At 36.2% G+C, this 14,938-nt stretch overlaps 1 protein-coding gene across 1 annotated transcript in view; it reads right to left on the reverse strand.

The window, feature by feature from the left end:
• The window catches only part of LOC115231588 (myosin-IIIb-like), a 107,948-nt gene extending 94,103 nt beyond the window's left edge, over window positions 1-13,845 (reverse strand). The window contains exon 1 of the mRNA XM_029801579.2: window positions 13,363-13,845. Coding sequence (XP_029657439.1) covers window positions 13,363-13,479 — 117 coding nt within the window. The 5' untranslated portion in view covers window positions 13,480-13,845. The remainder of the gene's footprint in view (window positions 1-13,362) is intronic.
• Window positions 13,846-14,938: the final 1,093 nt, after the last annotated feature.

The raw sequence follows: 14,938 nt of genomic DNA on the forward strand, positions 1-14,938 counted from the left end.
GTACCTTTATACCACATCTCCATCATTTTCCCTTTTCCTGTTAGAGTATCCATCTATCTCCTCTACAGCAAGATACCTATTCCCATCTCTCTTACCTATTTTAGCCTCTCAATACCTGGCACAAAGCCACCTCTCTTAAATCTTTAGCATTTAAACCAGCTATATCCGACCAAACATTCTACCAGTTCTACCAGTTCAAGCTGGCCAGATCTGGTCTCTCACACTTACTTTACAGTATTATTCTAGAAATAAACAATCATGTCACTGAAATCTCAAAGTTACAAGATAATGCATGATTAATTCAAAGGAATGTAAATAAATAAGCATTACATTTGTCAGAGTGATCTGAAGGCAAAAGAGTCAATAGTACACCCATATTCTGTCAAGGGGCTACGTCTCATGAGGCACTTGGTGACCTCACTAGTGCTGGTGCCACAAAAAAATGCACCTAGTACACTCTGTAAATTGGCATCCAACTGTAGAAACCTCGCCAAAATAGACACTAGAGACCAAAACAGCCCTCAGGTTAGTTGGATCATGTCAAACTGTTCGACCATGTCCAGCATTGGAACATGGGTGTGAAATGATGACAATGATGATGATGATGATGATGTCGACTTTATGTAATATCATTTTTAAGTAGGATCATTCCTGTTGCTTGGGATGAATAGTTTTGACTCTTCCCAAAATGTAATGAAATTCAACAGGAATTTCATTTTCCTTGACCATTTTGTGTCTGAGAAAGCTCACTATTGTTGTGTCCCATGGAGCTAGAACATATGGCATTGCCCTTGCAATACGATTGGTGTATTCAGGTCTAAAACACTGGTTTAGTCTACTTATACACACATACACTAGTGGATACATGCACAAACTCACATGAAAAATGTGTGTGTGCATGTGTGTGTGTGTGTGTGTGTGTGTGTCTGTGCGCGTGTGTGTGTGTGTGTGTATTGAATCTTTTGATGTTAACCGAAGACAACAGAGTGAAAATTTTTTCTTTGATCTCTTGCTGCTCTTTCTCTTTATACCGCTGTCGTTTTTCTTTTTCTCAATACTTCCGTTTCTATTCTCTCTCTTTCTCACTCCCTCTCTCTCTCTTTCACTCTCGATATCTTTTCCTCTCCCTCCCTCAACCTATCTACCTGTAATTACCTGACTGTCTATCGCTGTCTCTCTCTTTGGCGCTCAAGATATTTCAGAATTAGCTTACCATTACCCAAATGATTAATTATTCTCTGTATAGAAGAAACCGGTTCCTTTTTATGAAGGGACAAAATTCAATAAAAGAGGGAAGTAGAAGGTTAACAACAGCAGCAACTACACACACACACACACACACACACACACACACACTTGCCAACATTAATAACTACAACATATGCACAAGTTAACTAAGAAACTTCTATATAGTTGCTTTTACCCACAGCCAAATTTCTCTTAAATCACATTCAACTATTTTAATACGGATGAAATACACGATTTTATGGGAGAATATAGAGATATATGTTGATAGTAAAAGAGAGACAGACCGAGTAAGGCAGTGACTTGGCAGAAATGTTAGCACGCCGGACGAAATGCTTAGCAGTATTTCGTCTGCTGTTACGTTCTGAGTTCAAATTCCGCTGAGGTCGACTTTGCCTTTCATCCTTTCGGGGTCGATAAATTAAGTACCAGTTACGCACGGGGTCGATATAATCGACTTAATCCGTTTGTCTGTCCTTGTTTGTCCCCTCTATGTTTAGCCCCTTGTGGGCAATAAAGAAATAAGACAGACAGACAGACAGACAGGAGTGTGGTTGCTTAATGGTTGAAGTGCTTTCAGTAACAGCTCTGTTTAATCAAAGTTGATTGATATGTGTATATAGTAATATGTTGTTATTGTATATATAATAACACAATGTTGATGTTGAACGACATTAACAACGTATTATTAAATATACTCATGTAGAAAAGCAGAGAGCTGGTAAGAATCGTTAGGATGCTGGACAAAATGCTTAGCAGCATTTCGTCCGTCTTTACGTTCCCAGTTTAAATTCTGCCGAGGCTGACTTTACCTTTTATCCTTTCAGGATCAATAGAATAAGTACCAGTTACTGAACACTGAGGTCGATGTAACTTTCCACAAAACTTCGGGCCTTGTGCCTATTCTAGTAACGTGTTATAAACACATGTAAGTAAGGCAGTACACTGGCTGAGTCATTAGCACGTCGGACATCATTTCATCAGTTTTAACCTTTTGAGCTTAACTTTTGCTGAGACTGATTTTACCTTTCATCTTTTCAGGGTCAATAAAATAAGTACCAGTTGAACACTGGAGACCAATGCACATGACTAGCACCCACCACCACCACCAAGTTTCAGGCTTTGTGCCTATAAGTAGAAAGGATTATAAACACATGTAGTAAACTCATCCTAAATCCTTTTGTAAATAAGATAAAGCATCAAATATTGACTGATCCAGAAGAACTACCAACTTTTTGTTTCTGTTAGAAGTAACATATTTCTCACTCAATCTCGCTGCTTACCATTCATTTTACTCTCAATTTTGGTGGACTTTCAAAATAGCTATCACTTCCTGGAGAAATAAAAGGCAAAAACTTGGTTATTTTCTTCCTTCATTATTTTGAGTATTTCCATGTTTCGTGCAATGGAAATTACAAATGTGAATTGTTGCTCACATCGTTGTTGTTGTTGTAACATGTCTTATATGCTCGCGTGCGTGCATATGTATGTATGTATGTATGTATGTATGTATGTATTTATGTGCAGATTTGTATGTTTTATGTATGTATTCTCGTGCATAAAGTTACATATCTAGACATGCTCATATATATTTAAATGATAAACTTCTGGAAAGTTTTACAGATTTTTACAGTTCCAGTGTATCTGTAGTCTTCGAATTGGCTTTCCCTTTTCTGGTTTTGAGAAGCCTAATTTCTCAAGATATCCCAGGGCCCCAATACTTACAGGTATAAACCTGAACTTGTAATCTGGATAGAGTAACTGCAGATTTCTCAATAGTTCAGCATAGGTGTTCTCTTTTTCACTGATCTTCAGCTCTATGCTAATATCTGCTGGGCAGCTAATTTCCACAACTGAGCAGTTTCTCTTCTCTATCCCAAATCATTATATCAAGTCTGTTGTGCTTACACTTTATTGAGCACTTGTACATTCCACCAGTGTTCCTTTTTATTATGCATGTATGTATTGTATTTTATTGTATTATGTTATATTGTATGCATGCATGTATGTTTATGTGTGTATGTGTTTTCAGTGTTCTTGACTCTTGGTTGTAAGGCCTTCCTTTCCCAAGTCTTTTGGTTTTGAATTGTTATTGGTGCTTCTGTAACTTTGCTTTTACAAGGTAGAGATGTTGGCCCTGTGCAAACCCATTTTTTTATTTCTGGGAAGAGGTGCTCCATATTAGCCTGGCATCTATCCTTTGACCTATCTAGTACAGAAAATTTTACCAGGAGTTTGTACTCCACTGGCAAAGCTCCCCAGGATCATTGAGATATACAATCCATCACACCACACCACAAGTGCTGGGTGCTTTTAACATGGCACCAGCATGAGTGCTTTTACATGGCACCAACACAGGTGCTTTTTACTTGGCACCAGCACAGGACTCTTGCAGGCCAATCCTCTTCACATGGGGCAGTGGCCTTAACACTTCTGCTGTGGAGGACAGATCTTCTTGAGTACTGTAAGGCATCATGTATTTTGGTCCTTTGTCATCTGATCTGAAAGTTTCACTGATTAAAATCCTATTCAAAACTTTGCTCTTCACAGGTATTGCATCAACTTGGTTTTATTTTCACCTGAGGAAAGTTGTTTTTTATTGATAAGTGCAGATATGGCCGTGCAGTTAAGAAGCTTTTTGTGCAACTAGGTGCTTTTGGGATCAGACCCTTCATGCCCTTGAGAAAATAATTTTTACTATAGTCCTGGGGTCAACCAATGCTTTGTGAGTGAAGTTGGTAAAATAGAAACTGTGTGATGGTCCATCATGTGGTGTGTGTGTGTGTGTGTGTGTGTGTGTGTGTGTGTGTGTGTGTGTGTGTGTGTGTGTGTGCACCTAATGCTTCACAACCAGTGTTAGTTTGTTTACATCCCTGTAACTTAGTAGTTCGGTAAAAGCAACTGAAAGAATAAGTACCAGACTTAAAAGATAAGAACTAGGCTTGATTTGTTAGACTAAACAAATAATTCAAGGCAGGATGGCCATAGTCCAATGACTAAAACAAGAACAAGAAGGAAATAAAGTAAATGACTACAACAAAACAAAATAAAACAAAAGTATGAGTATTATTGTAGTAGACATACTAATTAGTTATGAGACCCGTTACTAGTAACTTATTTTTGGTAAATGGAATTTCTTCCCAGGAACACTTATATAACTCTAATGATGTAGCTCACTAACTCATTAATATTCCTATTATGCTGTTGTGGAACTGGGAAACTTGCGAGGGTGGGTGGTTGATTTTTGTGTGATTTTTTTTCTCTCCATGTCAAACAATAATGGACATTCTGTTAGCTGAAAGGTTTGGACGATAACAATAATAATAACAACAACAAAAAGGAGAAGAATCGAAGAAAGAAAAAAAAGAAACTAGACTGGAAAATCTAGTTTCTAAAATTAGAACAAATTTGTTGAACAAGTAAAATGTTTCAGATTTAGTTGATTTTATGCCGAAATAACAATAACTTTGTAAAATAGATGTTTTAATATTTTAAAGAGTTCTTATTAAATAGATTATTAAATAAATATCACTGCTTTTTCTAGAAGATAGACTGACAGAATCATGAGAGAGTTGGACAAAGTGCCTTGTAGCATTTAATTTCGGCCCTTTGCATCTGAGTTCAAAACCTTTCAAGGTTAACTTTGTCTTTCATCTCTCCACAGTTGGAAAAAACAAAGTGAAGTAATAGTTGATTCAACTGGTTCCCATTCCCATAGATAATTAAGATAATCAAATAATTAAGGTTGTGTTATTGTATCCTGCTTTTTTATCCTGCTTTTTTAATTTGGCACAACAAATGTTAAAACATCAACAATGACTGTCATACATTTTTACTAATTTAATGAGTAATCTCTATGTAATTATATATGTTGGTTGATCTCTCCAGTCATGCTTTACGTTGTATAGGGGGAGAGAGGGAATAAAAGGGAGATACAGTGGGAGTTAACATAAGAAATGTATGTGATTCTATCTGCCAGGCAGACCCTCATATCCTTTGATAAAAAGCTTTGGCCCCAGCTAATCTCAATACTAACAGAAGCAACTTCCTTGATATAACCATGGGTTCATCTAACTCCACTCAGGTTACAGATCTAGTCGGATTGTACCTCCTTCAACAGCTCCATACACAATTCCCCCATATCAAAGGAAGTTTATACAGGGATGATGCATGGTTAATTACAACCAGCCTAACAAAATCTGCATTAGAAAAATCTAGAAAAACACTTACATAAATTCATCGCCAACCTTAACCTATCTATGTCTTTCAAAAACTCTTACAGGACAGCAAATTTTCTAGATGTTACTTTAGACTTAAACTCTTCCCTATACTTCCCATATCATAAACCCAATCAATACCTTAAATATATCAACACAGAATCTAGCCACCCTAAATCTACTTTCAAGAGCATAATCAAAGGCATGTCCATCAGAATATCCGATCTATCCACCAATGAGGAAATCTTCAATAACTACACCAATTACTATAACCAAGCTCTAGCTGCTAGTTTCTCCCAGAAGATTAGATTTATACCCAACACTAGACTTAAGGTACGCCTCTCGAAACTTAGTTCTAGACAAATGCGCACAAATATTGGAAATCCAATCCCCCCTACAATGATCAGACAGTCTCGCCCACCTAGCACTCACATGCACAACACTCGATCTACGAACACTAATACAAACATTAGATCTTCTAACTCTCCTCTAACATTTACTAGGAATTACACCTCCCCTAACTTGCATAATAAAAGCAGCAGGAGATCTATTCTCTGGTATACACCTTCATTCGCTTTAAATGTTAAGAGCCTCACTAAAGCTTTCCTTAAAATAGTAGAATCCAATTTCCCACGTAACCATAAGTACGATTCTATCTTTAACAGACCCACTTTGAAATTATCCTATTCATCTACACCAAATATAGAATCTATAATCACCTCATCTAATAAACATAAACTTAGCTCTTACTATCTAAATACATACAACTCTACCATGGACCTACACAATGAAAACACTAACACCTATTTCTTTACTACCCACAAGGGGCTAAACACAGAGGGGACAAACAAGGACAGACAAATGGATTAAGTCGATTATATCGACCCCAGTGCATAATTGGTATTTATTTAATTGACCTCGAAAGGATGAAAGGCAAAGTCGACCTCGGTGGAATTTGAACTCAGAACGTAGCGGCAGACGAAATACCTATTTCTTTACTACCCACAAGGGGCTAAACACAGAGAGGACAAACAAGGACAGACAAATGGATTAAGTCGATTATATCGACCCCAGTGCATAACTGGTACTTATTTAATTGACCCCGAAAGGATGAAAGGCAAAGTCGACCTCGGTGGAATTTGAACTCAGAACGTAGCGGCAGACGAAATACCGCTAGGCATTTCGCCCGGCGTTCTAACGATTCTGCCAGCTTGCCGCGTTCACTGATTGCAATAACATATCTAATACCCCTGGCCCGACCACTTTCAACAACTTAAACATACATAATATAATTCCCACCTCTGAGGGTAATGGGCGCAACTTGAAACCGATGCAAACACTAATAGGCACACTGATACTAACAACGCTAATTATGTTATAACCACTACAACTAATAATACATATACTTGAACTACTAATAGGAATAGCAATAATATTAATACTGACACCAATGGCAATATTACCATTACTGAAGACAGTACAGTTATTAACACTCCTACCATAAACACAACTATTAATAGCTGCAATAATAACATCACTAATACCACCTCCTATACCACTGCTAATACTAACACTACTACCAAGGATACTACTACTGCAGCTGCTGCTACTAATATTACTAGTAATACTACCAATACTACTAACACCACCACCACCACTACTACTACTACTAGTAATGATAATAATAATTACAACAGCGATGCTGATAATGATAATGATGATAATAATAATAATGGTAATGCTGGCATTGACATCATTACTAGAAACGACAGCAATAATAACAACAGCATCATGATCGATTCACCTAATACCACCCTAGTCACTACCAGCACTACCTCATCTCTCTCTCCAATTAACCATCGTAGAACAGATAACTGCAACTTCAGATCTGGGACAGATTGCCCAAAGCAGAAGACTCTGTGTCATATACTGATGCACCGTTCACAACATGGTAAATAACTACTGCATTGGATCGAGCACCAATTTTAAACAAAAGTATGATGCACATTTAAACTTGTTAAAATATAAGGAGAATAGCAATTCCACATCACTAGCCAGCCATGTACACCATCTAATTAATAGAAAAATACAGTATAAACTTTCCTGGGCTATAATAGACTCGGGTATCCCGTATCAGGGCCAACACTCCAGTTGCAGACTCTGCTTAAAAGAAGCCATCAAAATTTTAACCCACAACTCACCACGATTGCTTAATAAATACGAGGCCTTCACTAAATGCAAGCACAAATTCTTCTGCACTTTTAAATTCTTTCATAAATCTAAATGTAAGCTCAACTCCCACAAAGAGCACCCACATACAAACCCCTATGATCATTAACACATACCCCTTCTATATCTCTATAACTCTTATTTCTACCTTATATCTTACCTCTCTTCTATCTACCTTACCTCATCACACTATGAGATAAATATTAATTCTTTAATTTATCCTTAATATATTTTTAAACCTTAACCCAATAAATCCCCTTATATAAATCCCCTAACTCTAATTCCCACTCATAAATAATTTAACATTCAACTAGCTCTTCTATTCTCAACTACCTAAAAATAATTCTACAGTCAATGACCTTTGCCAGAATGGACACCAGCAGGTACGACTAAATTTCATTCCCAACAACTTTGGACTTTAAGACTACCACACACATCTACTACTCTCTCTAAATTCCTTTCATTTTGCTCTATTCCTTAACCCTGTCTTCCTCCACCTCCTCATCATCTCTCTTATCTTTTCAGCTACCCTGTACACAATTCTTAGAGACCATACACCTATGAACCTTACTTTATCCTATAGCCAATCCTTAAAATCCACTGCTTCACTCTATCCACCGATCTTTCTACTCATTTTCTTTTCTTTTCTTTTACTCTTAATAGCCACTCCCACTACCATTCTGTTGATATGTTCCTGTCTTTTTTCTGGGGATGTCTACTACATCAGGATTTTAACCCACATGGATCTACGCAGGATTGCACCTAAGGACTCATGCTTTTGTTTCTATAACTTCATAATTGTCACATATTACATTTACAGATAAATTCCTCTATTTATATAATATCGAGGTCTCTTTCATTCTTTTGTTGTCTTACCATTTTTATCAATATATATATATATATATATATATAGCTGACGAACTCGGTAATTCCCAGGAAAGTGGAGCTTATCCCTTGGTTCCATTCTCGTAATTGTTTCACTAATCCAGTAACAACAACACAAAGTATGTAGCCCTTAAAATGGTTTTTGTGCATTTACAGAGAACACCAAAATGTCTTATACAGGATCTTGTTTTTAAGAATTCCCAATAAGTTATGAATACCCAAATTGTAAAATCAGTTATGTAATAACACAAAATTAATTACCTGATAGTAAGAATCCAAATAAAGTAACCCCAAAAAGGGCTTTAATGCATTCCCAGAGTATATAGAACATAGGAGGAAATACTAATAAGGTATGTATACTAAAATCATGAAGTATGTTTCGTAATAACAGGCTAATCAGATATGAGATAATAACAATTCAAAATAAATAACTCTGAAAAGGGCTTTTGTGTGTTCCCAGAGGATATTACCCTCAGGGGCACTAGTGTTGGTATATTCGTGAATAAGTCACTAACTGAAATAAGTAGATCTATTGTTTAGGAAAATACTATTTACTTGTTTAAGGGTTGTACTGGATAAATTGCGAAATTAGCTCTAACAGTTCAAATACTAAAAAATAAGGATACTCAATTTGATTTATACCAAATAATTTAGGAAAATGAATGGCTTATTTCCCTTGGCTATATATAAGGGTCTCTTCCAGGGGCGAATGGGTTATTTCCCTTGGCTTTTAAAATAACATATATTAGCTATATATAAGGATCCCTTCCAGGGGCCCTATTATCGATTTTTTTTTTCAACAATCTAGGTATGCCATGAGGTTTTCAGTCATGAGTTCTACTCACGTGTCAAGTTTCATCAAAATCGATAAAGCAATGTAGGAGGAGTTAGCTAACAACTCCACAAACACAACCACAGACAGAATTTCCCACATATGTAGTAGATATATATTTTCACTCACACATACCATCTTATATAACTAATAAATATATATGAACATAAGTTATATTAGATATTTATAGTAAAATATGTCCATTGATAAATAAATAAAAATAAAAATAACATATAAAAAATAAAAAATAATCTATTCCATATAATGACTATTACATCTCTGAGTTACATCCTCTGTATAAATATTAGTACTAGAGATAAATTCATAAATTATTGATATCAATTAAATAAATATCTTACAAAAATAGTCATATTTATTTTTACTAGCAGAGGAACCCAGCATTGCCCGGGAATGAAATTTTTCCTTATATATTGGAAGAAAAAATGCAAAATATGTTGTATAGAAATTTGTTATTCTAAATTCAATTTATTCTTTAGTTGGGATACAATTTATTCTTTAACTGGGAAATCAATTCTGAATTCATAATACAAAATAATAACAATAACAATAAACGAAAATATAAAATTTACCACTTTTATGAAAAGAGATAAATTCTACCACACACGTTGAAGGAAACTACATAAGTGCTTCTGGGTAAATAACATTCCTTGTTTTCTGGTTTGGAGCAAAGACAAATAAGTCTTGCAAACTACATAACACATATGTATAGACATATATAAACCTAATAAATTGTATTACATATTTGATGATGATTTATAGCCAATAATGTCATTAATTAAATGTGATTAAAACATTTTTTTAATATAATGACTATCCTTATCTGAGTTAAATCATCATTATAACTATTGATACTAAAGGTACATCATCATCATCGTTTAACGTCCGCTTTCCATGCTGGCATGGGTTGGACGGGGCATGGGTTGGACGGTATATTAATGATATATTAATATAAATTAATATAAATAAATAGCAAAATGAACTTGATATTGAGGCTGATAATATTAAAAGAAATTTCAGAACTAGAAAGATCCCACCAGGAAATAAAGATCTGGAACAGTTTGAAAACGAATTGTGGAATATCATTAGAAATATTAAGTTTCAAAGACATCCACTTCGGAGAAATGCTCACCAGAGGAAACTTATTAATATTGTTAAAAACTTTAGAAGTAAGGATGGAATTTTAGTACAATCAGGTAAAACTAATAATTTATACCATATGGATGTCTCTGAATACCATGAACGTTTTTGTTTGGGTGCAGCTGTGGAAATTTCTAAGTTTATTGAAAATTTTAAAATTTGGTTTATTAATGTAGTTTCCGAAGCTGAAGCTCGAGAGATATTACACTTTTTACAGAAAAATTTTCAAAAAAAGATATAGAGGTTTAAAGTTTGATCATTTTCACCGTCAGAAAACAGGATTTGGAAGCTGTCAATTTGTCCATGACGTGTTTCAATACGAAACAGTAAATACAACCTATGCTTTATACACGACATAAAACCCCTCATGACTTTTTTTTTTATTTTTTGGAATTTTCAGAAAATTTTTACAAATTTGCATTCTACACTCAGGAATTCATGCAAGTATACAAGAACCAAAGGAAAAAAATCTGGAGTGCATGATTTACGGCCTATTTGGCTGTTATTTTTAGCACATCTCTCGGCCAGGGTACAAACAACAGATGGGCATAAGCAGCAGGACACAGAGTTAATGAACATGCCTTTGCGTAGAGTATATTTGTCAACACAAACAAAAGAGTTCTCATGTTTGGCTTGTTACTATGGAAACAGGCATGAATGTGTCTGTGACTTACGATTGGCTAAAATTACCCAAAATTTGCAAACTTTAATAGCTAATAACTTTTAATTCATTGATTTATGGTGAAAATTAATTTTATGGCATTGATTAGCATATAATCATTACACTGAATATGGAATCAATTCGAACAGAAATGAAAGAGATTGGAAATTGTTTGCCAAACAGAAAAAATCCCAAATACTTATCAGAGTGTGTAAATTATGATTATATCGGAATTTTATGAGAAAAGAAAAATAGTGAGCATGCACACATACATACTGATGAACATTACAATGTTTTTCCAAAATCTCAAGTTTCATTTTATATGAGAGGGTACCCAAAAGGGACTGGAATTAGTCATTTAGCTTTACATGTTAATACTTTAATCACCTTCAAAGGATTCTCCATTCGAAGCAATGCATTGGTCCAAACATGTTTTCCATTGTTTGAAGCAGTCCTGGAACTCTTGTGAAGTGATGCCGTTTAATGCCTCTGTGGTTTTCCCCTTCACCTCTTCCACATGTGCAAAACGTTTTCCTTTAAGGACTCTTTTCATTTGGGGAACAGAAAAAAAGTTGCAGGGAGCAAAATCGGGTGAATAGGGAGGGTGGGTAGGTGGAGTCATGCCATTTTTGGTCAAAACATGTCTTACACTCAAGGCGGTGTGTGCAGGCGCATTGTCATGATGAAACCACCACTCTCCACTTTGGCGCAGGTCAGGGCATTTTCATCCCACCGCATGTCTCAAACTCTCCAAGAACTGCCAAGTAAAATGTCTGGTTAACAGTTTGACCCACGAGGAACAAATTCTGTGTCGGACAATTCCTTTCACATCGATGAAACAAATCAGTGTTGTCTTGACACTGGACTTCACTCAATGCACTTTTGGAGAAGGGCGTGGTGACATTGAATGCCTCCATTGACTCAATTGCTGCTTTGTTTCTGGATTATATCCAGAGCATCAGCTTTCGTCACCAGTGATGACCTTCGTAAAAAGGTCCGGATCAACTTCCAGCTGTTCTTTCAGTTCACAACAAGCATTCACTTGTGACTGCTTTTGATCTTCTGTGACCAAGCGAGGCACAACTCTTTTCATTCGCAATTCCTCGTTCAAAATTCGTTGGCAGGAGCTCCGGGACACACCAGTCATACCAACAAATTCGTCAACTGTTTGGCAACAGTTCTCTAGGATCAGTTCATTAATTTTCGTGATGTTTACATTCATTCAGTAAGTGGACGGTCACCTTGAATAAGGTTCGTCGACGAACGATCATTCCTAAAGAATAAAAACTACTCGTGAAGCCTGACAACCGTTTTGGTTGCTGCTTTCCCCAGCAGAAAACAGAATTTCATGGAAACACGCTGTTCCTTCGCTTCAGGGGAGAAGTACTGCAAAACCAAGACGTACCACGTGGCAGTAAGACTTCCCTCGACGACGCCAGTCGGCAAACTGATGCCTGAAGGTCGCGTCAAGTGGCTATTAGCAGTGGAAGTCTGAATTACAACAGGTTTGTCTCACAAAGAACATTTCCGGTTACCTTTGGGTACGCCCTTGAATGTGATGTGTCAGTTTGTATGTGGACGATACCACCAATTTGTTTTTTCTTTGTCATATTAAATTCCGATATAATTGTAATCTACTCATTCTAAAAGGTATTTTACAAAATTTTATTAAAATTTACTCATTTTTCTTTCTCAGAATTTAAGTCTTTAACCCATAATCAGGGTATTCAAGGACATTTCAGTAACAAGAACCTTTTAGAAAGGGGATAAATTTGCTATTAGAATTGGGTCCCTAGACTCGTGAAGCCTCTGGACGACTGCCCAGTGTGCCCATACCTTATGCTAAGCATAAACTTATACATATTTCAGTACATTAAACATATTGAAAGAATGCCAACATGGAATGCCCTAAACATGAGCCAAGTGTCATAACAACTATCAGACAATGTTTATAAGCGATAACAAATAGCAATCCCAAGGCGGGGTTAATTGGTTTGTTCGTTCGTTTTCTCAATAAATCATCGGTAGTTTGTTTTTGTTGTCTATTTAACGTTTAACAGAATTGAAATATTTTTACCTGAAATATTTTTAGTCAATAAATAAAATATGAGAGGAATTAAAGTAAATTTACTTACATAAATTAGTTGTTTCTCATAGCGAGCTTTTAATTCTTGCAGTAATATATTTTCGTCCAACTTGGATAAAGTTGTTAAATCTTCCACAGTTCCACTCACGTAACTGTCATCAATCATGTTTGAGGAATATAGTCAGGACAAATAACAAACGAAAGTGTTCTAAGATAATACCCAAATGTAAAAAGAAAATGAGTGTCAAAACGTTAGATAGTCCGTTGCATCTAGATCCAGCTCACAGCTTAAACTTATTGTTGTGACTTTCCTATAAATTAACTTTAGTGACTGTAAACAAGAAAAGAATATTAGTTGAGTGACTTCCCACCAGTTACCATTTCACTATTGGCTGGTGACTCCAAATAAACACACACACACACACACAGATATGATTCAAATGTAGGTGTGACTAGCACATTGTAATTAACATGTGAAACCAACCCTCCTGTGTGTGCGCGAGTGAGTGTCTCTGTATACATTCTTTTTTTTGTTTCTCAGTTACTCCCAAAACTTCTCACGACATTGTGCTGTACGGATGACTAAACATTGCCTAATGTACTTCGTAGCATTCCTTAGCAGTCATATAAGAAAGATATATCAATAGCTGTTTTTAGATGATAATTCGTCTACTTTTCAATGACTGTTGGGGATTGGAGCTCTCATTTACCGCTGCTGGGACGAATTTTCGACTCTGATATTTATTGTGTTTTTAACCCAGCAAATCCATAAAGGATGTTATCCCAGCGCAACTAGTGTTGTAGACATTTAGTATGATATATTGATAGCAATTTTAATTAAATACTACCTTAACTGTGTATACCAGATTTCCAATCAGTTGGGTGGCTGTTTGCAACATCAGGGAGTGCAGAGCCGGCTCAAGGTAATGACAACTCGGGCGCTCGCCCGGGGCGCCATGGGCTAGGAGCGCCAAGGAGGGCGTGACAAAGACAAGGAAATTTTCACGACCGTTGGCTTGTACACTCCGAAGTTCAGCTTGCCCGGAGCGCCAGCATCCCTAGAGTTAGCCCTGGTGAATGTTGTATTTACAGTTTTGTTACAGCAGAGATGATGGCTTCTCTTTCAAGTATGTGGCTGACTGTCAGTGTGTGCCTGTGACGACGGAGTTTAATGACGAGGCTTGCGCCAGAGAAGGGACTGGAGAACAATAGTTGCTTGATAATTATTGATATAGGAAATATTCATTCACTTGTTCATATATCATTGTCTTTGGAGAGAATCATTCTGCTAATAAAACGCAAACACTGGTTGTATTTAACTTTCGTTTTATTATCAACTTGCAGTATCGCCCGGCGTTGCTCGGGTTTGTAAGGGAAATAACTATATAAGCATTTTTAGAGATGTAAAGTATAATAGCCATTTCAATATGGCTAACCACAAAGGGGGGGATGTTACTGTAGCTTTTTACGTTCCGAGATTTAATAAAGTTTTAGAGAGTTACTTCCCTTATATATAACAAAAATGCATTAAAAATGGGAAAAATTGATGGTAAACTTTTTTTTAAATCGTAGACTCATCGTAGACGCGCGCTAATACCCAGAAGGGCTCGATATGAATCACGACT

The sequence above is a fragment of the Octopus sinensis genome, linkage group LG2, assembly GCF_006345805.1.
Source record: "Octopus sinensis linkage group LG2, ASM634580v1, whole genome shotgun sequence".
Lineage (NCBI taxonomy): Eukaryota > Metazoa > Mollusca > Cephalopoda > Octopoda > Octopodidae > Octopus > Octopus sinensis.